The sequence below is a fragment of the Narcine bancroftii genome, chromosome 1, assembly GCF_036971445.1.
Source record: "Narcine bancroftii isolate sNarBan1 chromosome 1, sNarBan1.hap1, whole genome shotgun sequence".
Classification (NCBI taxonomy): Eukaryota; Metazoa; Chordata; class Chondrichthyes; order Torpediniformes; family Narcinidae; genus Narcine; species Narcine bancroftii.
Window position 1 is genome coordinate 324319830 of NC_091469.1, and position 24961 is coordinate 324344790.

The 24961-nt window shown below is 42.4% G+C and overlaps 1 protein-coding gene across 7 annotated transcripts in view; it reads left to right on the forward strand.

The window, feature by feature from the left end:
- Nucleotides 1-14463, forward strand: part of LOC138747895 (putative tyrosine carboxypeptidase MATCAP2) — an 87384-nt gene extending 72921 nt beyond the window's left edge. For all 7 annotated transcript variants that reach the window (XM_069907532.1, XM_069907515.1, XM_069907536.1 and 4 more), the window contains 2 exons: nucleotides 6855-6952; nucleotides 12549-14463. In XM_069907532.1, coding sequence (XP_069763633.1) covers nucleotides 6855-6952; nucleotides 12549-12707 — 257 coding nt within the window. In that variant the 3' untranslated portion in view covers nucleotides 12708-14463. The remainder of the gene's footprint in view (nucleotides 1-6854; nucleotides 6953-12548) is intronic.
- Nucleotides 14464-24961: the final 10498 nt, after the last annotated feature.

The following is a 24961-nucleotide window of genomic DNA, read 5'->3' on the forward strand; positions in this document are numbered from 1 at the left end:
GGGAAGGGTGGGGGGGGGTGTTTGCTGGAGGGCTCCCATTGAGAATGACTGGCTTAAAGGATGGCATGTGTAGCTAGCAGTTAGTGCGACGCTATTACAGTGCCAGCGATTGGGACTGGGGTTTGAATCCCACGCTGTCTGTAAGGAGTTTGTACGTTCTCCCTGCTGTTGAGAATTACTGACTTAAAGGGCGGAATGTTTAGCGTGGCAGTTAGTGTAACGCTGATACAGCGCCAGTGATTGGGACCGGATTTTGAATCTCACGCTGTCTGTAAGGAGTTTGTACGTTCTCCCTCCTGTTGAGAATGACTGGTTTAAAAGGTGGCATGTTTAGCGTGGCAGTTAGTTCAATGCTGTTACAGCGCCAGTGATTGGGACTGGATTTCGAATCCCGCGCTATCTGTAAGGAGTTTGTACGTTCTCTCTCCTGTTGAGAATGACAGGCTTAAAGGGCGGTATGTTTAGCGTGGCAGTTAGTGCGACGCTGTTACAGCGCCAGCGATTGGGACCGGATTTTGAATCTTGCGCTGTCTGTAAGGAGTTTGTACATTCTCCCCGTGTCTGCGTTGGTTTCCTCTGGGGGATTCGGTTTCCTCCCACCCTTCAAAACCGACTGAGGTTGTAGGTTAATTGGGTGTAATTGGGCAAAACAAAATGGCCTGTTAGCGAGCTGTATATCTAAAGTATATTTATTTTTTGGCTTAAAAATAGTGCTTCACAACTATCCTGGGAGAAAAATAATGCCCAATTTCCACATGTTTTCAGTCACAACCCCCTAGTGCTTTATTTTCCTTCAAGAGGAGATGACATCTCTTAATTCACCCAGGCAAGACTCCTCAGCATTTTATATGTTTCATTCAGGTAATCTCTCAGCATCACATCCTGACTGAGGATACCACCTGAGTCTTGGATGATGCACAATCACTCAGTAGCTTTGATGGTCACACCTAACTTGGAGAGCAAAATCAAAGTTCTAACACACACATTGATTTTACTTTCACATTTAACAAGCATCATCCAGTTGTAGTGCAAATTATTTCAAAACTAAACCATACCCATGGTATACCTCCATCCTCTCAACATGCCTGTGAGTCTTCATTCACATGATTACAAATTTGGATTTGGAGAGCAGTTGTGGGTCATGCATTCATAACCTCAATGGTGCACTGACAGATGCCCTATTTTGGAGACCGTGCAGTGTTGGCACCGTTTAAAGGTCAGCAGCAGAGTCTTCCCAATTTTCCTCATTAAAATGTCCCTCAATTAGCCCATGAAAATAGACTGTGTATTTTATGTGGCAGCTGCTTTTGAGCCTATGCTACATGCAATTTGACGACCTCGTTTGCCTGCACAAAATGTCAAAAGTGATCCTTCACCGTCTTTTAGGGTATCTTGAGGACATTAACAGTGTAAAACAAGTTTATTTCCTTTTACGTGTTTTTTAAAAAAATCCTGCCATAGTTTTGTTCTGTGTTTAGAAATGTGGCCTGGCAATTTCCCTCACCATCCCTCCTCACTTTGAACCTACCCCTCTCTCTGCTTCTCATCTTTAGTGTAAGAAAGAAATTCCATCACTTATTTTTACACATGTCTCCTGCTGAATTTTGTGTGAACAATAGCAGTTGCAAAGATAGCTAAGGTGTCAGCTTCTATCAATTTGATTCTGGCTTCCATACATCCTTAGTTAAACACAGGAAAAATAGCACTTGGCTGGGATGGCTTATTTTTTTCTATTGAGTGGTTTCTCAAAGTCTTCATAGCTGCAGTGAAGACAGAATTTGTGAAGTGAATTTCAAGGTAATAAAACTCGTCTCTATACAACTTACTAAAAATATTAGGCCTATTTAAATGAAATAGAATTTATTGTCATGAACGTGTCATAAAAGTTTTGTTTTGCAGCAGCCTCACAGTGCAAACATTTATATATACCAATGTATAAAATAAATAAAAATAGTGTAGGAAAAAGAAAAGGTCAAAGTGAGGCAGTGTCTTTGGTTCATTGATCATTCAGGAATCTGATGGCAGTGGGGAAGAAGCTGTCCTTGTGCCGCTGAGTGCTCATCTTCAGGCTCCTCCACCTTTTCCCCCCGATGGTAGCAGAGTGAAGAGGGTATGGCCTGGGTGGTGGGGGTCTTTGAGGATAGAGGCTGCTTTTTTAAGACACTGCCTCTGGTCGATGTTCTCGATGGAGTAAGCTCTGGTGCCCGTGATGTCACAGGCCAAGTTAACAACCCTCTGGAGATTTTTCCTGTCCTGAGTGTTGGCACCTCCATACCAGACAGTGATGTATCCATTCAGAATACTGTCCAGGATACACCTAAAGAAGTTTGAGAGTTTTCAGTGACCTACCGAATCTCCTCAAACACCTCACAAAGTACAGCCAATGGCGAGCCTTCTTCATGATTGCATTGACATGGAGATCCAGGAGAGATCCTCGGAGATGCTGACACCCAGGAATTTGAAGTTCTTGACCCTCTCCACTACAGAGCCCTTGATGAGGACTGGGTGGTGTTCTCCTGGCTTCCTCCTGAAGTCAAATGGAGGTAAAGGAGAAAATCTGCATGTGCAATGTCTATTACTGTATGCAAAAGTGCTGGAGAAACTTGGCAGGTCATGCAGCTAGTACAAGGCAGTTAACATTTTGGGCCCAAGCCCTTCTTCAGGAATCTGGAAAATATTGGGTAGACCCTGGAGTGAAAAGGAACTTGTGGGGGGTTTGAAGGAAAAGGGGGGAGAACAAAAATACAAAATAATAGAGGTGAGAGGGTACAAAAAAATAGCTGGGAATTGATGGGGAGAGGCCTGAGAAAGATTGTGCTCTGATAGAAGTAAAGGGGGAGCTGGAGGAAGAGAGACAGAGTGATAGGGAAAGATGGATATCAAAGAGGGGGGGGGGGGGCAGGGTAAACAGAAATTAGAGGTCAATATTGATGCTGTCTGGTTGGAGAATGCCAAAACTGAACAGCAGGTGTTATTCCAGATGGCCTCAACTTGTCAGTGAAAATACATGCCATTAAACGGAGTGTTGAATTGAAGTGACTGGCCACTGGGAGATCCTTCCTGTTGCAGCAGACAGAGCAAAGGCAGGAAAAGTAGAGAGGGAAGGATCCCACTCCCCTCACTCACCCTCCCCCCCCCCCCACATATGCAACAAGGACAAGGTTCCCTTCGACCTGACCTACCACCCCACCAGCCTCCGCATCTAACACATCAATATCCGCCATCTCCAATGGTTCCCACAACCAGGTACATCTTCCTCTTCCCCTTTTTTTTCTATAGAGATTGCTCTGTCCGCAACTCCCTCATCCCCTCATCTCTTCCCACCTTGGTACCTACCCCTGTGACTGCAAGAAGTGCTACATTATGCCCCTGAAGTATGCAAGTGAATCTATCGGGGTCATTTCCTGCATCTGGTGCTCCCGATTTGGCCTTCTTTATGTCGGGGAAACTGGGAGGTTGTTTCGTTGAGCAGCTTTGCTCTTTCCATTGCAACAGCAAGCATCTCTCAGTGGCCAGCGCCATTGCCACACTGACATGATCTCATGTACTGCCAAATCAAGGCTACCCACAAATTGTCTCAACAATCTCCAATCAGATTGCATCAATACGGACTTTTCCAATTTCTATTAGTCCCTCCCCCAAGTGTCTCTCTTTCCATCTGTCTCCCTTCCTCTGGCTTCCCTTCTCTATTAATGAGCCACCGTCACCTTCTGCCCCATCACTTCTCAGCTTCTTTCTCTTCTATCCTTCCACCTGTATTCATCCATGACCTCTAAACCTGTGAGCACGTGTTCCTGCTCCTTCTCCCTTTCCCCCCTCCTCACCTTTTCTCCAGACATCTGTCTGATTTTTAGCATTCGTGTGGAAAGGTTCAGATCTGAAAGGTCGACTGACTTTCACTTTCTGCGGATGCTACATGATCTATTCAGCACAGTAAAGGACCTTTGGCCCATAATGCTTTGCCGACCTCATAACTGACTCTACCAACTGCCTAGAATTTCCCAACTGCATCACCCTCTATTTTTCTCTGTCCCATATACAGGTATTCCCTGACTTGCCACCTTACGGCCATCATTACGTACAACTGAAAAAAAAAGATAAAAATTAGGCTTTTACGGTGAAAGTAGGGGCATTTCTATGGAAATTAACTCCTATGGCAAGTGTGGCCACCCTCTCGCAAGCTGGCCATTTTGTATTTTATGAATGATAACCTGGATACAGTGCATTTCCGACGTATGTCCATTTCATGATTTGACCGGTTGGTCAGAACAGAACACGGACGCAAGTTGAGGAGTGCCTATATCAATCTAATCATCTCCTAAAATATCCTATTGTCCCTGCCTCTACCACTGTTGCCGGCAGCACATTCCATGCACCTGCCACGCACTGTGAAAAACCTACAACTTGCATTCCTCCTGTACTTACTCCCAAGCACCTTCAAATTATGCCCCCCTCCTGTTAACCATTTCAGCCCAGGAAAAAGCCTCTGGCTAGCCACACAATTAATACCTCTCATCATCTTGTACACCTCTATCGGATCACCCCTCATCATTCAACTATCCTCATAAGGCATGCTCTTCAATCCTTGTAAATCTCCTCTGCACCGTCACTTTATAGTATACACATCCTTTCTGTTGTGAGGTGGCCAGAAATGAACACAATATTCAAATGGGCTCTCACCAAGGTCTTGTACAGCTGCAAAATTATCTCACAGCTCTTGATCGCAATCCACAGTTAATAAAAGCGTATATACCAAATGCCTTCATAACAGCATTATCAATCTGTACATAAGCTTTGAGTGTCCTATGGACATGGACCCCAAGTTCGTCCACACTGCTCTGAGTCCTCCCAGTAACACTGTATTCTGCCTCTCAAATTTGTCCTACAAAAATGAACCCTCACACTTTTCTGGGTTAAACTCCATCTGCCACTTCTCATCCCAATTCTGCATCCTCTGTAACCTCTGGCTATCCTTTAGACCAGTGGTTTTCAAATTGCACCCCTAAATTCGCATTCTACCTTAACTCATCCCTATACCATAAGTGTTCTGTGGTTAGTAAGGGATTACTTAAATTGGTACGTGAATGGGAAGAGACGGTTGAGAACCACTGCTTTAGACCCAATTATTGCTGAAATATTTTGCTTGAGAAAAATTGTCACTGGCCCATTTCCTTTGGAGTTCTGAAACCGTGCACATAACAAGTCAATTAGGTACGATTAAAACAGTGGTTCTCAAACCTTTTTCCTTCCACCCACATACCACCTTAAGCAATCCCTTACCAATCACAGAGCACCTTATGGCATAGGGATTGCTTAAGGTGGAATGTGAGTTTGGGGCAGTTTGAAAGCCATTGCAGTCTAGACTATCCACAACACTACCAACTTTTGTGTCATCTGCAAACTTTTTAGCTCACCCTTCCTCATCCTCATCTAGGTCATTTATATTAAAAAAAAATCACAAATCACAGAGGAGGAGTCCCGGAACCCCACTGGTCACAGACCTCCATGCAGCATATGAATCAAGCCAATTCTGTATCCACAAAGCAAGGCTTCCTTGGATTTTCAGAATGGGCCTTGCATGGGAACCTTGTCAAATGCCTTGATGAAATTCATACAGAGTATATCCGTTGCTCTACCTTCATCAATGTGCTGTGTTACATCCTCAAATAATTCATTCAGGCTCATGAGACATGACCTTCCCCTGACAAACCCATGCTGACTATCCCCAGTCAGATTATGTATCTCAAAATGCTTGTAAATCAACAGCTTGTCCACCACTGAAGTAAGACTCACTAATCTACAATCTGTTGGGTTATCCCTAGTCCATTTCTTCAACAGGGGAACACAATTTGCAACCCTCCAATCCCCGGTCCCTCTCCTGTCCCTAGTGATGATGTGGATCAGCAATCTCCTCCCTCACTTCCCACAGTAGCCTTGAATGAATCTTGTCTGGTCCTGACGATTTATCTAGCTTTACGCTTTTCAAAAACGCCAGTGCATCCCCTCTCCTATTTCAATCTGCTTCAAGTCATCCTCACAATTGCCAATGTCCTTTCCTTTCGAGAACACTGAATGAATACTTTGCTTAAGAACATGTTCTACCTCCTCAGACCCTGTGCACATTCTTCAAACATCACCCCTTGCATGTTTCTCCAGCACTTGTGTATTGATGAAATGGACTCGAGTATTGTTGAACAACATCCTGTACTGAAAAACTATTTTAATATGTTGCAAGCACCCAGTCACTCAAAATTATTTTTGTTAACCATGTCTGCCCTTATTTTTATTTCCTGTTGCAAAATGTTTAAAAGTCTTTTACTTTTTAGTTTGCTTTCTTCAGTCTGATTGACTGCTCTGTCTGCATGCAAACAGTGGCAGAGAGGCCGTCATAGAAGGTGCCAGGCCACAGGCAGCTGGACATCAGGGCTCATCCAAGCCACATAGTGTACCAAGTCAGTGAGGTTCACTCCAGGTCAGCAGTGAGTGCCCTCCTTTCATTGCTGATTGAAATTCCAGAACCTACGTCTTCCTTTCTAAACTTCAGTTTGCTCACACCACATTGGAAGTGGTGGCTGCCCTTTGTCACCACATCAAAGTACTTTTGAGGTGTGATTATTGACCACGAATGACTTTTGGGGCACGTTAAAATGAAGGAAGAAAACTTGACATTTAAGTGATTATTTTCTTTATGAAACTGCTAATTGCATTCATTCTTTTTCTTCCCCCCCCCCCCCCCCACCTTTTCTCCTCCTGCCCCACACGATCCCATTTCTTTTCTCCCTATTCACACCTTGATTGAAATCCTTGGTGAAAGAAAACTGAATTTATTAACAATCTTTATTTGCACCATATAGGGTGTTTTAGCAAAGACCAAGTCTATCTGGATGGCATCCTTAAAATTCTGAGACACAGAGACAGCATTGACTTCCAGCTTCTAACAGCATTGGGGAAGGTAAGATGAAATGAAACTCCACTTTTTCTATTGTGCAGTTCACACAAGTGGTGTTTATACTATATAAATTCTCAGAGTTAAACAAAAAAATCTGCAGAGACTGTGATTGTAGTTTACACAGAAATGCTGGAGGAACTCTAGTATTGCAGCAGTAAAGATAATGTTAGGTGACCAACATTTCGAGACTGAGCCCTTTGTCAAGGTAGGAACAAAAGGCAGCAGACCTGATTAAAATGGTGGTGAGGGGGCAGGGGTGAAAAGCACAGGCAAGAGGGCATAGGTGGATATCACTTCTCAGGGGGAGGCAGGAGGGAAGAGAGGTGGGGAGCTGGAGGAAAGGAGACAGGGGGATAGGGAAGAGAGGGAGACAGGGGAGGGGTCAAACGGAAACCAGAGAAGTCGATTTTAATACCATTCAGTTGGAGAGTGCCCAGAGCAAATATTAGGTGTTGCTCCTCCAATTTGTGGGTGACCTTGGGTTGGCAGTGCATGAGGCATGGGCAGACATGTCAGCACAGGGGTGGGGCACAGAATTGAAGTGGTTGGCCACTAGGAGATCCCTGCCACTGCTGCAGACAGAGCAAATGTGTTCAATGAAACAATCTCCCAGTCTTCAACTAGACTCTCTGATGTAAAGAATGTCACATCATCAACAGAGATTAGAGATGGAACTCAATCTTGCTGCAGATCTCAAATGTCTCAGGAGGTTGGAGCTCTTTCTCAGTTCATTCTGCCATTCAGCAAGCTCAGGATTGGAAACCAAATAGCCTCCAAATTCATCCTTCATTGATTGATTTAAGTTGTTACATTCAAGGTTTATGTGCCCCTTCCCTGTGAAGCAGTCAAGTTTTGGTTTCTTTTGTACTTCTCCCATAAACATTTAAAAACCAGAAGAAATACTTCTGTTATGCAAGGTAAAAAAAAAAGAAAAACAAGGCTTTTACATAAATGTGCTGTGTCTTTTCCCCCACTACCACCCTCCCGAAAGGCTGTAGGGCCTCTGTTGAGAATAGCTAGTGTAAATAACAACACTAACTTTGATCACTAGGAGCAGAATTAGACCATTGAGTCCATAGAGTCTGCTCTGCCATTCAAAACATAGCTGATGCATTCTTACTTCCAACCCCATTTTGTTTTCTTCTCCCCATAAAATTTAACACCTTTACTAATCAAAAAATGATCAATCTTTGCTTTTTGACTTGGCCTCCACACCTCTCAGTGGCAGCAAATTTTTCAGTTTTACCTCCCTCTGGCTGAAAATATTTCTGCTCATCCCTTTATTCTGAAGCCATGTCCTTTGGTCTAGATTCTCCCACTACTGGAAGCATCTTCTCCACATCCACTTTATGCAGTCCTTTCAATATTGGGTAATTTCAATGAGATCCCCCCCCCCCTCCCCACTATTCCCCCACTTTAGCCTTCTAAACTCCAATGAATACAGTTGCAAAGCCATCAAACACTGCTCATAGGCTAACCCTCTCATCCCTGGAACTATTCTCAGAAACTTCCTCTGGACCTTCTCCAGTCCCAGCATATCCTCTCAAAACTGCTCAAAATATTCTGAATATGATCTGACCAATGCATTGTAAATCCTCAGCATTTCATCTTGGCTTTTATATTCTAGTCCTCTTGAAATGAATACTAACGTTACAATTGTCTTCCTTACTACTGACTCATCCTGCAAATGAACGTTTTGGGATTCCCAAGTCCCCACTTTCTGAATTCTCTCCCCATTCCTTTATCAAAGAGCATGTCCATACCCTTAGCTATGCTGTGTTCCATTTGCCTCTTCTTTGCCCATTTTCATAACCTGTCCAAGTCCCTCTGCAGACTCCCTTCTTCCTCAACTCTACCTGCCCCTCCACCCATCTTCGAATCATCCTCAAACTTGGCCACAAAGCCATTAATTCCAAAATCTGAATAATTTGCTTACAACACAACAAAGTAGCAGAATAAATGTAGACAGCCACACCACTATTTCACTTAATTTTTTTTTGTGACAGCGGCATGCTTTAAAAAAAACTGGGGAAATTAAGTAACTCAAGTCCTTATTTCAGATTTACATGATTTACATGATATACAAAGATTGGTGGTGTTGTGGACAGTGAGGTAGATTACCGTAGATTAAAAGGAGATTTAGGAAGGCTAGAGGTGTGGGCTGAGAAATGGCTGATGGAATTTAATACAGATAAATGTGAGGTGCTACATTTTGGAAAGGCAAATTTAAATAGGTCATATACATTGAATAGTAGACAATTGAGGAGTGCAGAGCAACAAAGGGATTTAGGAGTTATGGTAAATAGTACCCTCAAGGCTGATACTCAGGTAGATGGTGTGGTGAAGAAGGCATTTGGAATGTTGGCCTTCATAAATCGGAGTATTGAATTCAAGAGTAGGGAGGTTATGATGAAATTGTACAAGGCATTGGTGAGGCCAAATTTGGAGTACTGTGTACAGTTTTGGTCACCAAATTATAGGAAAGATATAAACAAAATAGAGAGAGTGCAGAGAAGGTTCACGAGAACGTTGACAGGATTTCAGGGTCTGAGTTACAGGGAAAGGTTGTGCAGACTGGGGCTTTTTTCTCTGGAGCATAGAAGATTGAGAGGGGACTTGATAGAGGTGTTTAAGATTTTAAAAGGGACAGACAGAGTAAATGTGGATAGGCTTTTTCAATTAAGAAAGGGGGAGATTCAAACTAGAGGACATGGTTTAAGATTGAAGGGGGAAAATTATAAGGGGAACATGAGGGGAAATTTCTTTACGCAGAGGGTGGTGGGGATGTGGAATAAGCTTCCGGCAGACGTGGTCAAGGCGGGATCATTGGTTACATTTAAGGGAAGACTGGATCGTTACATGGATAGGAGGGGACTAGAGGGGTATGGACCGGGTGCTGGTCAGTGGGACTAGGAGGGTGGGGATTTGCTACGGCATGGACTAGTAGGGCCGAACTGGCCTGTTCTGTGCTGTAAGTGGTTATATGGTTATATGGTCAGAAGCATGTAAATTCAAACTTTGTGGCAGCTGGCCTACAGGAGTGTGCGGGGAAGTTGCCAGAGCTGCCACACTGCTCTATGTTGTCCATTCATGTTCAAGCATCAGATTTAGCAGTTAATGTTCCAGTTCGATGCTGAAAATAGAACAAACTGCTCAGATCAGAATTGTTTATGAACTCTGTACGACAAAGTTTCAGCAAACCCTGGCCATAAACTCAAAGTCACAACACAATAGCACACAACTGGAAATCTCACTTGGACAAATCTTTAATCAAGCTGAAATATTGATTTATGGTGACTGAGGTGGTATATTATTGCATCAAATTTACTCTTTTTGAAAGATGTGGAAGGATTCAAGATTTGTCCTTGTCTGTTTTATATCTCACTGAATCTTAAATTCAAGAAATTCAAGAGAATGCACTCAATAGGGAAAGGAAAGCAGCCGGTCATTACAGAGAGCAAATGCACATGTAATGGACTTCACTCATTTCATCTATCTTAAATAGAAACATGACCTCTATATTCAATCACACTTCCCATCCATGAAGTGGCTCCTGAATCACATATCCTGATCCTATCTAAAGCAAAAGAAAGCAAACTGGAGAGAGGGCGCTAGAGCGATATCAGAAGAGAGCAAGAGATTTTCATTTCAATTCTGAACCCCACTACCATGCTGACACGTCTTTCTAGGGCCACACGTAAATTAGAGGAGCAACGCTTAATATTTCCATCGAGGCACACTCCAACCGGATGCCATTAACATTGACTTCTCCAGTATCTGCCAACCCACTCCCTATCTCCATCCCTCTGTCTCCAGTTCTCCACCCCCTTCCCTCTCTATTAACAGAGCCATCCCTCCTCTCCCCCCCCCACACCATTTGCTGGTATGCCCTCCTTCCCTTATCCACCTATCACCTGTGGGGTCCGTGTTCCTCCCACTGTCCCTCCACACCCCCACCATTTTGTGCAGGTGCCTGCTTTCATGTTGTCCATACTTTGATGAAGGGCTCAAGCCCAAATGTTGGTTATATTTTGCTATGTAAAGTACACCGTTTGACCTGCTGAGTTTCTCCGGCACCGTGTTTACTCCTGTTGGTGAAATGTAGGTAGAAGAGGATGGAACCAGAAGGGGAAGGGAATGAGAATTGTGGGAGGGGGGCTTGGGCTTGTGGGAAAGGGGACAAAAATTGTGAAGAGAAATGAAACTAGAAGCTGGAAGGGACACCTTCCTTGAAATTTATACCAGGGGCTGTAGACCACCCAGGTGGAATGACAGGTGTTGTTCCTCTAGTTTATGTTTAATCTCTCTCTGGCAGTAGGGAAGGACAAGGATGAACAGGTCACTGAGGGAATGAGAAGGGGAATTCAAATGGTAATGTACCCAGGAGCTCTGGGTGGCTATTGTGGAGAGAGGCAGATACTCTGGGAAATGGTCCTCAAGTGATGAAATATAATTATCACCATAATCTCCTTCTGTACACATTGGATTCCAGTGCTGGTGGTCTTTGTTTCCCCTAATCTCCTTCCTGCAGCTTCACACTGCATAATTAGTGTTCCTTCACCTGAACCCTGTTTTTCTCTTGCCACTCTCCCCTTTGCCTAGCACCTTCCCATCAGCTGCCTCCCCATCTGTCTATCATCATGGCTCACCAATCCCTGACTGGCCCTTGTGCACTTCTCCCACCCAGACCTCAATATTACTGGCTAGCTCCCCTCTGCCCTTTCAATCTTGATGCCAAACATGGACCATTCTTTTTTTAAATTTAATATATTTTTTTAATTAGACATTCAGCACGGTAACAGGCCATTTCGGCCCACGAGTCCATGCCACCCAATTTACGCCCCATTAACCTACACTCCCCGGTAAATTTTTTTGAACAGTGGGTGGAAACTGGAGCCCAAAGGGAAAACACACGCAGGCACAGTACAAATTCCTTTCACAGTGTGGGAATCAAACCCCAGTCTGGAGCCAATCATTGGAGCTGTAAAGGTGTGTGCCTTTACACTACACCAACCGATCTCCCAACCTGCAGGGATGCTGCAGGTAGTTTGTGTTTTGCTCCAGATTCCAGCATCCAAGCCTCTGGTATCTGATAAATATCTGGACATTTTTTTCTTAAATTAGCCCACATAATGTGTTTCCATTGGTTCCCTGGACAGTTTAGTCTGTGCATTCACCATCTGTCTGAATATTAAGGTACCCAAGATGCATTCTTTTCTTCTTGCCCCACTTTGAAATTTGATGGCAGTCTCCTCTGGAAATCTCCTGTGGAGTTTCCATTCCTCTCCTCCAAAGGAGAATTAGTGTTCAGGAACATTTGTAAGGTTTATGGGAATGATTTTATTGGTGGAGTCAAGAGTGCTTTTAACAAGGAACCTTTTGGTCAATGTCAGTTACTTTAGTATTATCTTGTGCCATGATATTTAAAGGACAGCTTGTTTATTTACATCGAATCGTATCTGCATGACGGTGATAAATTAGGGCTCGCTACATTGTGACTGGCAGTTTAACATTCCTTGTCGGGACCTTTTACTTGATACAGTCCCTCTTTATTTTAAAAGTAAAGGTGAATTTCATTTCCATTTGCTCTTACCTTCAGGTATCTTATGAAGATGTGGACCGCCTAAAAATTATTGCCATATTGCAGAATGCCCAAATACCTCACTTCATGCAAGATCAAGCTCGGTATCTGGAGCAGTTAGACAAGATCATGAAAGTGAATGGGCTGACAGATTGTGAACTCCAGGTTTTGATTTGAAAGGAATTGTGACCTCTGTCGATTGATCCAATTATTGAATAGCAGTATATACAGAGAAACCAAGCTATAATCATTCAGAGTTGGATACATATGTGGCAGGCAATTTGTATTTGGCTGAGTTCACAATTTGTAGTTCAATTATTCACTTTAAGGCACTAGGTAATTTCTAACTGAGGTTTGCAGTCTTAAGTATAGCAGATTACACAAATATATTTTACTTTGTTTATGGTATTGAAATGAAAGCTGAATACATTTTGTAAAAAAAAAAAAATTTTGATGGGAAAGCATATTTATTTGTGCAACGGGAATCCAAGAGTCAAGTGTAATATGTGAAGAATTCCAACCAAACCACATTACTGTCAGCATCATGGTCTTCAGCGTGGTATTGTCTGCCTGAAAGTTTGTCATATTGTCCAAGTATAGCATTTTAGCCCTGGCCATTGTAAAATGTCAACGCACATCCATGCTCTCTTCTAGACTTGAAATTTTAGGGGCTTCTGCAAACTGCAACAAAAACTTACCTGTTAAAATTGTCACATTAATCTCTGCACAATCACTCCAATTGACATTGCCACACACTTACTAGCATTTTCCACTGGTTCTGGAATTCAGTTTCTTTCAATTCTCACCAATGATGTCACAGAACTTTATTTTGGTAGCATTGCCTTCCATCTCTAGGCCTGTGGACTGCACAGCACAGAAACTCAATACATTTACACTAGCTTTTCTGCTCTAAATTATTCTTCCACCTCATTTTACTTCCTTCTGCATGAATTCATGAACCTAATTCAATGCTTTTCATCTCAGCTATTGATTATAGAAACCATTTTTGCAGTCTAACAATATAAAGGAGGTTATGTCAAATTCCACATTGTACTTATTATTGACCATTGCTAATTTTGAGATCCTTGTTTTTGAGAGGAGTATTATAATTCTCCTACTGCCATCTTTCTCGTCTCCCACTACATTAATTGGGTGTAGAATAATGGACAGTTATTCACATGGGCCTTCCCCTCTTCCCCCCCCCCCCCCCCACAACTCAACTCGCTTAATACTTTAGGTACCTTATATTTTGCTTCAAGCTTCAGAGTTAAATCAAGTGTTCCATTCAAAAATCATACGTTGGCATTCATTTCCATCGGCTTCCTGTTTTTGATTTTGCCATTTTGAACAACATTTGTTGTTCATACAGTTTTGTTTCTACTTTATAGTTGAAAGACCTTCCAGTTGGAAGGAAATGCTCACTTAACATTTGACCACTTTCTCTCTCTCTCTCTCTCTCTCTCTCTCTCTCCCCATCTCTTTAATTTTCATGAACTGAGCTTGAAAACAAAATTAGATTGATTTCAAATCTCAGATCAGCAGGTGCAAAGCCAATTGTTCAGATGTTTCCATTTTTGTTGAAAGCTCATGCTAATTATGATACAAAATATTTTGGAAAGTATCTGACTTCAGGAGTTGATTCATGGAATATTCAGAATAATTTATTTATACTCCATCTCCTGAAAGAGTGTTCATTTCGACTAATCCATTCAACCCATTCACAGTTACACAGCTATTAAAGTATTCTGTGCAAAATTAAATATTGTCTGCTTCACAGAACTAATAGATGGGGAAGGGAAATTGGAAGTATCAGAACTTGATGGGTATAGATGTCACACCAGTTATTGTGTTGATTGAATCATGCAAGATGATGCATGTTGTTGAATTCTGTCCATTTTTTTCTCTCTAAAAATAAAGATATTCATGCATGTAATTTTGTATTTGTGGTGGAATGAAAGTAATTGCAGTCAGATTGTTCAGTGTTGGGACATTTTCAACTACCGTGTTGATCATCGCATTGTATCACTGTGGGGGAGGGGGGAGGGAAGAAAGAAGTGGTATGTAAATGTAATGTACAGCATTACACAGAAAGTGTATTAGGCTGAATAAAATGAACCATTACTGCAGAATCAATTGGAATCCTGAACCATTGTTTACCCATCTATTTCAGATTAAATTTTCTTGACATGGATACTTAAAACTTTATAAGTGCAAAATTAATAATGTCACCATGTGCATGGAATTCTTTTAATACAAAATCCATTACAGTTACCCATAACAAGACTATCGCATATTTCTCGATTTCTCAAAAGCCTTATAAAAAAATATATTTGTACCTGATTTGACAAAGGTGTTTCCATTTAATTGCTAAATATTAGTGGAGTCTGCACTGGTCCTGATGCTGCTCATTCCCATCATTTGGTCAGTGGTAGTAATGACAAGGAAAAGTTCAATGGTGGAGGCAACAATAACTGAGTGCTTTCAATTGAACTGTTTAAGGAAGGAGCTTTAATTATCTTTCACCGCTCAGCTTATCGAAAGCTCAGAAGCAGAGGCTTCTACTCAGTGCCAGTGTTGATTCCCTCTTCAACCCATGGTTTCAGACACTAGCCCAATTTTATGTTCACTGATAGATTCCCATGAGGGCGGAGCCTCATTATTTAATTGAGAAAATTAAGAATTTTTTTTGTAGGGACTGTCACCACTTAGTTTTGGGAGATATTAATCACAAATAAAAATTGCTCCCATAAAGCTGGAGATTAAACATTTTCACTGAAAATGGAATGAGTAATTCCCTTGGTTTGCTCCATGCAAGTTCTCATGGTTAATAACAGTATGAATAAATGTCTACACACTGCAAATTGATATTGTATTTGAGTTTACAGAGTTTCAAAATTATTTATCAGAATTATTCTCACATTCACTACAAGCTGATATGTAATAGGATTTACCTTGAACTCTTACATGGTTACGACCAGCATTTAGCATGAACTCAACTGTGTCCTCTGTGCTGATCATTCCCGGAATATATATATATATATAAACACAGACAGCGACCACGCAAAACTTGCTTGTCTGCTTCCATTACAACAGCCCTTACGTACTGCTTCTGGTCTCACTAAAACATGTTATGAAAAGATATATCTAATGTGACAGGGAAATGTGAATGATTGAAGAGTCAGTCGCAGACCCTGGTCCATTACAAGGTTCATTTGTTATCACCAGTAAAGAAGTTGTACATGTTCCAAACAACTTCTTCAGAGAACAAAAGAAAACTTCTTTTTTTTAATGACATCTTTTTCCAGTTCACCCTTAGCTGGCTATAGACTGATACTATTAACAATTAATATGTGTACGCAACCAGGCATCTAATAAGATTCAGGGTTTCATTATCTTAGCGATGATATATAGCTTTGAGTCATCCCATGATACCCAGCAGGCATACTGTTCACTGAGCCAGCCCTAGTATTCAGTGACCATGTGTATCCAGCTCAAACTGCCTCACTAACGATAGGCCTAACTAGTCAGTTCTATCAATGAGACCACAGGTAATGGCCCAGTCCCATAACACCTGGTCAGTTTTTCTTTAAATATGTGACGTGTTATGCGACTAGGTCTATTCCTGTCCTGGTAACCTCTTAACACTGGCAATGAATGAAGGTAACCACCTGTCAGCACCAGGAATTTAGAGTGCATTGAAGGCCCACAGCAGTGCCAGAGAAGTTTCACCACAGCGATTCCATTTCCTGCTGTTTTGCCTGCAACCTGCCACACATCTTCCACCCCCTGCCAAGCAAGACACAGACGTACCTCCTGCGACCATTCTTTGCAAAAATGACCCCACGACAGAATATCCTGTCTTGAATTAGCCAACTAAATAAGTCAGACACTGTAGAATACCAAAATAAATATCAACAGTCAATACTCATTCTCCAGATTGCTGCAAGATTTTTTATGCTCAACATAATGCTTCTGTGTTTCTAAGTTTCATAGGAAACACATTTGCTCCAATCCAGGAAATTTAAATGTTAGGTTTAAAGACTGGCAGACATTGTCCACTCCTCGTTCACCTTGTGCACACCGTTACGGAAAATTTCACTCGGCCAATATGCCAGGCGTAGAATTGAGAAGACGTGATTTTTTTGAAGCAACAATTTTTAATGTATATCTCCTAAAATGCAGAAATACATCCTGGAATAATCTTTTATCTGGTCACTTGATGTAGCCAATTGGCTACATTGATAAGCACATTGGCAGCCTGACTGAACATTGACAAGTACCAGACAACAGAGCGTCACGAGGAATCATTTCTCCTTCATGAGTTGAGAGATGTTGCAGAATCAATGTAAAAATTGTGGGAGGAATATCAAGTGAACAGAGTGTTTCTCCAGAATTGAGGGGAGGGGAAAGAGAAAATAAAAATCGGGGTAACCAGGCAGTTGGAAGGGACGGTGGGGGGGGGGGGGGGGGCAACGTGTAAAGAGAAATTTAACAGAAACCATAAGGTTAATTTTTTTTATACACACAGAGAGTAGTGAGTGCATGGAACAAGACGTGGTTGAGGCAGGTACTATTGCAACATTTAAGAAACATTTGGATGGATACATGGACAGGACAGGGTTAGACCAGTGCTTCTCAACCCTTTTTCTTTCCACTCACATACCACTTTAAGTTAATCCATATGCTATTGGTGCTCTGTGATTAGTAAGGGATGGCTTAAGGTGGGATGTGGGTGGGAAGGGAAGGTTGAGAGTCACTGCTCTCGACCCAATTGTGACTGAAATATTTTGCTGGAGAAAAATTGTCATTGGCCCATTTCTTCTGGAGTTCTGAAACCGTCCACATAACGAGTCAATGAGGTACGATTAAAACAGTGGGTTTCAAACATTTTCTTCCCACCCACATCCCACCTTAAGCCATCCCTTTCTAATCAGAGAGCATCGATGGCATAGGGATTACTTAAAATGGAATTTGAGTGGAAAGGAAAAGGGTGAGAACCATTGATCCAGGGGGATACGGGCCAAACACAGACAGATTGGACTGTTGTTGGTGAGGCATATGGGTCAGAATGGACAAATTGGGTCAAAGGGCCTACTTCCAAGCTGAACAACCATGTCAACGCAACCCAAAATTTAAGTTGTTCAATGCAAGCCCATGGGCAATGCATTGAAGACTGTGCTTAAAAAAATAATTGGTAGGAAATTTTAGTAATTTGTTTTTAAAAAATCCTATTGTTTATTTCAGGCTCACAATTGTAACAAGGGAAGAGGTTAAGGAAGTGCACAATGAGGCATCAGTGTCTGAAAATCAGACATCTGAGTTAGACAATAGACTATAGACAATAGGAGCTGGAGTAGGCCCTTCGGCCCATTGAGCCAGCACCACCATTTTACAGATCATGGCTGATCACTACCATCAGTACCCCTTTCCAGCCTTATCCCCATAATCCTTAACTCCTTTGCCCACTAGAGTCTTATCTAACTCTCTTTTGAACATAATCAGCGAATCTGCCTCTACCACCCTCTGTGGCAGAGCATTCCACAGATTCACACTTCTCTGGTTAAAAAATGTTTTCTCATCTCCGTCCTAAAGGGCCTACCCTGTATTCTTAAACTATGCCCTCTAGACCTCGTCTCCCCCATCATTGGGAACAAGTAATCCGACTTCACCCTGTCTATCCCCCTGATAATTTTATATACCTCAATCATGTCCCCCCTCATCCTTCTAAACTCCATCGGATACAAGTCCAGTTTTTCTAGCCTTTCAGCATATGTCAACCCCGCCATCCCTGGAACTAACCTTGTAAATCTGCGCTGCACACCCTCTATAGCTAGTATGTCCTTCCTCAAAATTGGAGACCAGAACTGGACGCAATACTCCAGGTGGGGTCTCACCAGGGCCCTGTACAACTGCAGAAGGGCGTCTCTGTTCCTATACTCCAATCCCCTCTTTATGAAAGCCAACATGCCATTTGCCTTCTTCACAGCTTTCTGAACCTGCATGCTAGTCTTCAGTGACCGGTGAACAAGTACTCCCAGATCCATTTGCACCTCCCCACTCCCTAGCTTGTCTCCATTTAAATAATACTCAGCTTTCCTATTATTGCCCCTAAAATGGATAACCTCACATTTTCTCACATTGAACATCATCTTCCATTCAGCAGGCCACTCCCCCAACTTGTCCAAGTCCCTCTGCATTTTCCTGACATCCTCCTCACACCCCATACCGCCACCCAGTTTAGTGTCATCTGCAAATTTGCTCATGTTATTAATAATCCCCTCATCCAAATCATTTACATAAATTACAAACAACTGCGGCACTCCACTCGTCACATCCTGCCATCCTGAAAAAGACCCGCTTACTCCAACCCTTTGTTTCCTATTTCTTAACCAATTTCCTATCCATGTCAGCACCTTACCTCCAATACCATGCTCCCTGATCTTGCCCACTAGACTCCCGTGCGGTACCTTATCAAAGGCCTTCTGGAAGTCCAAATACACCACATCCACTGGCTCTCCCAAGTCCACCCTCTTTGTCACATCCTCAAAAAATTCCAGAAGGTTAGTCAAGCATGACTTACCCTTAAGGAATCCATGCTGACTAGCCCTTATACTATTATTTCTGCCTAAGTGTTCTGCTATTACTCCTTTTATGATAGATTCCAATATCTTCCCCACCACTGACGTCAGGCTGACCGGTCTATAATTTCCCGTTTTCTCCCTCCCTCCCTTCTTAAAAATTGGCACCACATCAGCCACTCTCCAATCCTCAGGGACCTCCCCCAAATCTATGGAACTTTGGAAAATGTCGACCAGTGCCTCCACAATTTCCATAGCAACTTCTTTAAGCACCCTGGGATGCAGCCCATCAGGCCCTGGGGATTTATCAGCCCTCAGTCCCAACAATTTACTCACAACCTCCTGCTTCTGGATCCGGATATCCATTAGATCCCCTACTTCCCCAGGAAAGTTCCCCAAGTCTCTTGATACCGCATGACCACTACCCCCTAACTGACCATAACCTATATCCTCCTTGGTGAAGACAGTTTCAAAGTATTTGTTAAATTCCTCAGCCATCTCCTTGTTTCCAGTAATAATTCCACCCTTTTCCATTCTTAATGGACCAATTTTAGACCAAACCAATTTCTTCCTCTTCACATATTTAAAAAAGCTTTTGCTATCCTCCATTATATTATTTGCTAATTTCCTCTCGTACTTCATTTTCCCCTCTCTTATGACTTTCTTAGTTACCCTCTGATGCTCTTTGAAGGTTTCCCAATCCTCTAACTTCCCACTCCGCTTCGCTATCTTATACTTACTCCCTTTGGATTTGATATTGCACTTGATTTCATTAGTTAGCCACGGCTGCCATTTGCATCTCCTAGAGCCTTTCCTCCACTTTGGAATAAATTTGTCCTGAATCCTGTGAAAAATGTCCAAAAATACCTGCCATTTTTCCCCAGTTGTCCTCCCAGCTAGTGTATCTTTCCATTTTATTTTGGCTAGCTCCTCCCTCATAGCTGCATAATCCCCTTTATTTAACTGCAGTACAGATGCTTCCGACTTCCTTTCTTTTTCCCTTTCTAACTGCAGCTCAAAAGTAACCATACCATGACTAATGACTCCCCTACATCGAGGTCACTTATTAACTCTGCGTCGCTGCACAGCACCAAGTCCAGAATCGACTTCCCCCTGGTAGGTTCCTCCACTAGCTGCTCCAAGAAAGTATCTCGTAGACATTCAATAAACTCACTCTCTTGTGTTCCTGCCCCCATCTGATTATCCCAGTCCACCTTCATGTTGAAGTCCCCCATAACTACCGTATTGCTACCACTTTGACATGCCACTCTTAATTCCTGATTTATACTTCTACCGATATCTGAGCTACTTTTCGGAGGCCTGTAAATGACCCCCATTATGGTCCTCATGCCTTTACAATTTCTTAATTCTATCCAAACAGACTCTACCCCACCTGTTTCAATGTCTTTCCTTTCAAACGCCTGAATTTCATTTCTTACCAACAGAGCTACCCCACCTCCTCTTCCTAACTTTCTGTCTTTTCTATAGGACGTGTACCCGGGAACATTTATTTCCCAATCCTGCCCTTCCCGCAGCCATGTCTCCGTTACTCCGACAATGTCATAACCTCCCATTGCCATTTGCGCCTCAAGCTCATCCATTTTATTCCTTACACTCCGTGCATTCATACACAATACCTTGATACCATATCTCCTTTCTCCCTCCACCTTTGTTCTCGATGCACTTGCCCCTACTCTCCTATCACTTTTAGTTCCCTTTTTCCTTATTGTTTCACCATCTAACGGAACCACCCCTATATCCACTCTCCTATCTGCTTCCCTATCAGTCCTGTTCCCTTCCCCCTGCCAAATTAGTTTAAATCAAATCCGACAGCTGGAATTATCTACATCATGCTGACACTCTCCTTCAAAAATTGCTCAAATACCCTCTGGTCACCACGCCTAAACTTTTCTGTTTGGTCAATCAATTCTACATTTGCTTATTCTAACAAGCACTTTGGATATTAAAACAGAAAACACTCATAGGCCAAGCCATTCTGATGAAGGATCCTCAATCTGAGGTATTCACTCTCTTTCTCTATGATCTGCTGTGACTTTCCCACATTTTCTCTTTTTAGTTCAGGATTTCTGGCACATGCAAGCTGTTGTCTTTCAAAGGACTTTAGGGAGCTTGTTTTAATGCAACTTCACTATGTAAATGGACGTGAAATGGCGTCCGAGCACCAAACTAATCCATTTCACTTGACTCGGCCAAAGCTCTTTGAGGTCAGAACATTCACTTGTGGGAGATGCGTTGGAGCAGCACAAATTCAAATGTGCCTGCAAAGAGTCACGCTGCATAATGCAAGTCAAAGATAAAGCTAGATGGTCATCAATGAATCAGAGATCAGAAATGTGAAAATCTAATATTTGCAGGGCATGAGATCGTACCTGTGCCAAAGAAGAGTGTAGTGACCTTCCTAAATGACTATCGACCAGTAGCACTCACATCAACAGTGATGAAGTGTTTTAATAATTCAGGCCATTTATCCTGGGTAGACTATTTAACAGCAAGATATTGTCAGACAAAATATAGAATATTCCCAAATTTAAGAGCTCAAAGAATAAGGAAGACAAAAGGGGTTGTGAACGAAAAGAAGTAAAGATTTCAGTGACTTTTCGGGAAATTAATGGAATAAAATAGAACATTATCTATCATACAATCTGGATTGTAGATACAACCACAAGGGGTATGTATTGGTGGTAACGAACAAAGGTTCAAGGTCTCCAATGTAGTATTATGTGACAATAATGGAACCTTTACCTTGCATAATAAAGACACTTGAACATTTATTTGTTGAATGGACTCCTCCAAAAACAGTCAAAATTAAGTGTGTGTAAATGTTCTATAAGGCAGTATGGCAGCCCACTTACCAGCAACCAAGCTGGCTCCCAAAATGGCAGACATGCAGTGGAAAATTAACCTGCATGCAACACAGGGGTTTATCTGAGCTGATGATGATGTCACCAATGACATCACTTCCAGAAGCAGAGATGAACAGAAGCCCAGCATGCAAGCCTGGAGGTGTCAGTCTTGTATCCCTGGGATTTAATAGAAGCACACCTGTGACAATGTTTGAATTTTGATTCAAAGAACTCACCACTCATGATAGCGGTGCAGAATGACACCTACGAAAGCAACATTGCACGTGCTCAAAGAACCCGTTTCAACAATTGTAGGAAGATTTCTGACAAAAGGAAGGTGACAAGTCCTCACCGAGGGGGATTCCAAGTAATGCAAGTTAAGCACAAGGGAATCCACACTCTACCATGGAAAGTGCATTGGGTGAGTTAAGAACAAGTTTTCACATCACGGGACATTAAAAAAAAGCTTTTGGCAACACACCAATGTTTCGTGCAATTGAACATTCTGCCCAAATAGTCAAAGATAGCTAAAAGCAGCACATCCACAAGGTTTCCACCTGTTAGCATTAAATCTCATTTTCTGTTAAAATATCGATTTACTGAACACAAGACTGCAGATTTGTGGAAAATAAAGCTGAAGAACTGAGCTGAATTTAGTACAAACAACATTTTCTGTCAGAGAGGAAGTGAACCAAGAGTCAAAACTCATTGATGATGAACTGAATGTCTTCTACTCCCGATTCAACCACAAGAATCACCACCGCGCACCCCCACGTCCCCTGATCATCCTCTCCTGTCTGAACCCAAGGATGATGTGCATGCTGCCTTCAGGACAGTGAATCCAAGGAAAGCATTCAGCCCAGATGGAGTGCCCGGACGAGTATTAAAGATCTGCGCTGACTAATTTACCAGTGTAGTCACAGGTATCTTCAACATCTCACTCCATCAGGGCGTGGTATGTACCTGTTTCAAACAGGTATCAATCGTACCTGTGCCAAAGAAGAGTGCAATGATCTACCTAAATGACGATTGACCAGTAGCATTCACATCATCAGTGATGAAGTGTTTTGAAAGGCTGGTGTTGAAGCAGATCAGCTCCTGTCTGAGTGGTGACATGGATCCATTCCAATTTTCCAATCGTAGCGAGCGTCTATGGCAGATGCAGGGGATGGAATCCAGACCAAGAAAAAGTGTTAATTGGATATGATAAGAGGAAGGATGAGAATTGATTTCTGTTTGCTACCCAGTGTATTATATCATCCAGAATGCTAGCAAAATCCAGAGAGTGCACATGATCACCTGGCCCCAGTAAATGAGGTACACAGTGTCATCAAACGACACACTTAATGCATCAAATTGTGTCATGTTACCCAAAACAATATTCCATGGCTACTGAAGAGTGTCTCAACATAAATCTGCTGTTCAGATAGGTTTGAAGTGAGGTGTTCTTCCGAAGGCCAAGTTGGGAACAGAGAAGAGATCAGATTTGCAGAAGATTAACCAGGGTTTACAGATCATGGCCAACAGCAGAATCAGAATTTATTGTCATGAACAAGTCATGAAATTTTGTGGCAGCATCATAAGGAAAACATTCATATTATAACCATCTTATGACATTACTATAAAAAAATAATAATAGAGCATGAAGAGTAAGGCGGTGTCTATGGTTTATTGATCATTCAGGAATCTGATGGCAGAGGAGAAGAAGCTGTCCTTGTGCCGCTGAGTGCTCGTCTTTAGGCTCCTGTACCTTTTTCCCTGATGGTAGCAGAGTGAAGAGGTCAAGGCCTGGGTGGTGGGGGTCTTTGGGATAGAGGCTGCTTTTTTAAGACACCGCCTCATGTAGGCATCCTAGAATGGGGTGAAGTCTGGTATTAACAATCCTCTGGAGTTTATTCTTGTCCTGAGATTTGGTGCCTCCAGACCAGGCAGTGATACATCCAGCCAGAATGCTCTCCACGGTACTCCTGTAGAAGTTTATGATAGTCCTCAGTGACGTATCGAACCTCCTCAGAAACCTCACAAAGTATATCCACTGGCGAGCATTCTTTGCGATTGCCTCAATGTGGAGGCTCCAGGACAGATCTTCAGAGATGTTGACACGCAGGAATTTGAAGTTCTTGACCCTCTCCACTACTGAGCCCTCGATGAGGACTGGGTTGTGTTCCCCTGACTTCCTCCTGAAGTCCACAATCATCTCCTTGGTTTTACCAACATTGATCTATTGCTCCTGTAATTTATGTTTCATTAAAAATACGGAGTGTTGTGGTTGAGAGTGGAGTTCAGCACAGTGCATTTCCAAATATGGAGACATTTCCAAATACAGATATGCTGTTCTTAATTTGATGGTGTGATGTTCCTGTACGAAGATGCATAGTCATCCCAAGAACTGAAAGAAAACTACTTTGGGTGTTCAGCAGTTTAAATGAATCTCTGCTTTTTGGCATTTATCAGTGATATCCAATGCAATGTGAAGATACATGACACACTGACATGAATTGTTCAGCTTTGCTGCTCTGGAGAGCTACCTGCACTGCTATTAAAAACTTCCCTCTGCCTTTCCCTCAGTAACATTTTCTATGGCAGAAGAGGCCAGGATTGAGTTATCTGCACACAAAGCATGACCAGTAATTGCAAGAACTAAAATATGTTTGTGGTGATACACCACTAGCCTACTGCATACCTGTGTACCTGCAGGAAGAGCACTGGAGGACAAGGCAACAGCTGGCTGGCTGTCAATCAGCCAACCTGGTCAGCTGCCAATCATCTGTCGGGATATAAGCCACATCTGGCCCCTCGAGGTCAGTCACACGGAGCCAGCACAGCTAACCACAGCTAACTGCAGCAAGGGCTTTAAGTGGAATAAAGCCTATTGATTAGTTTTCAAGTCTCGTGTCTGCTTTCTGTACAAAAGCACACCACAATGTTAAATACAGTAAAATCTTGTTAGAACACAGTAATTGGGGTCCAAGATTTCATAGCGCGTTAC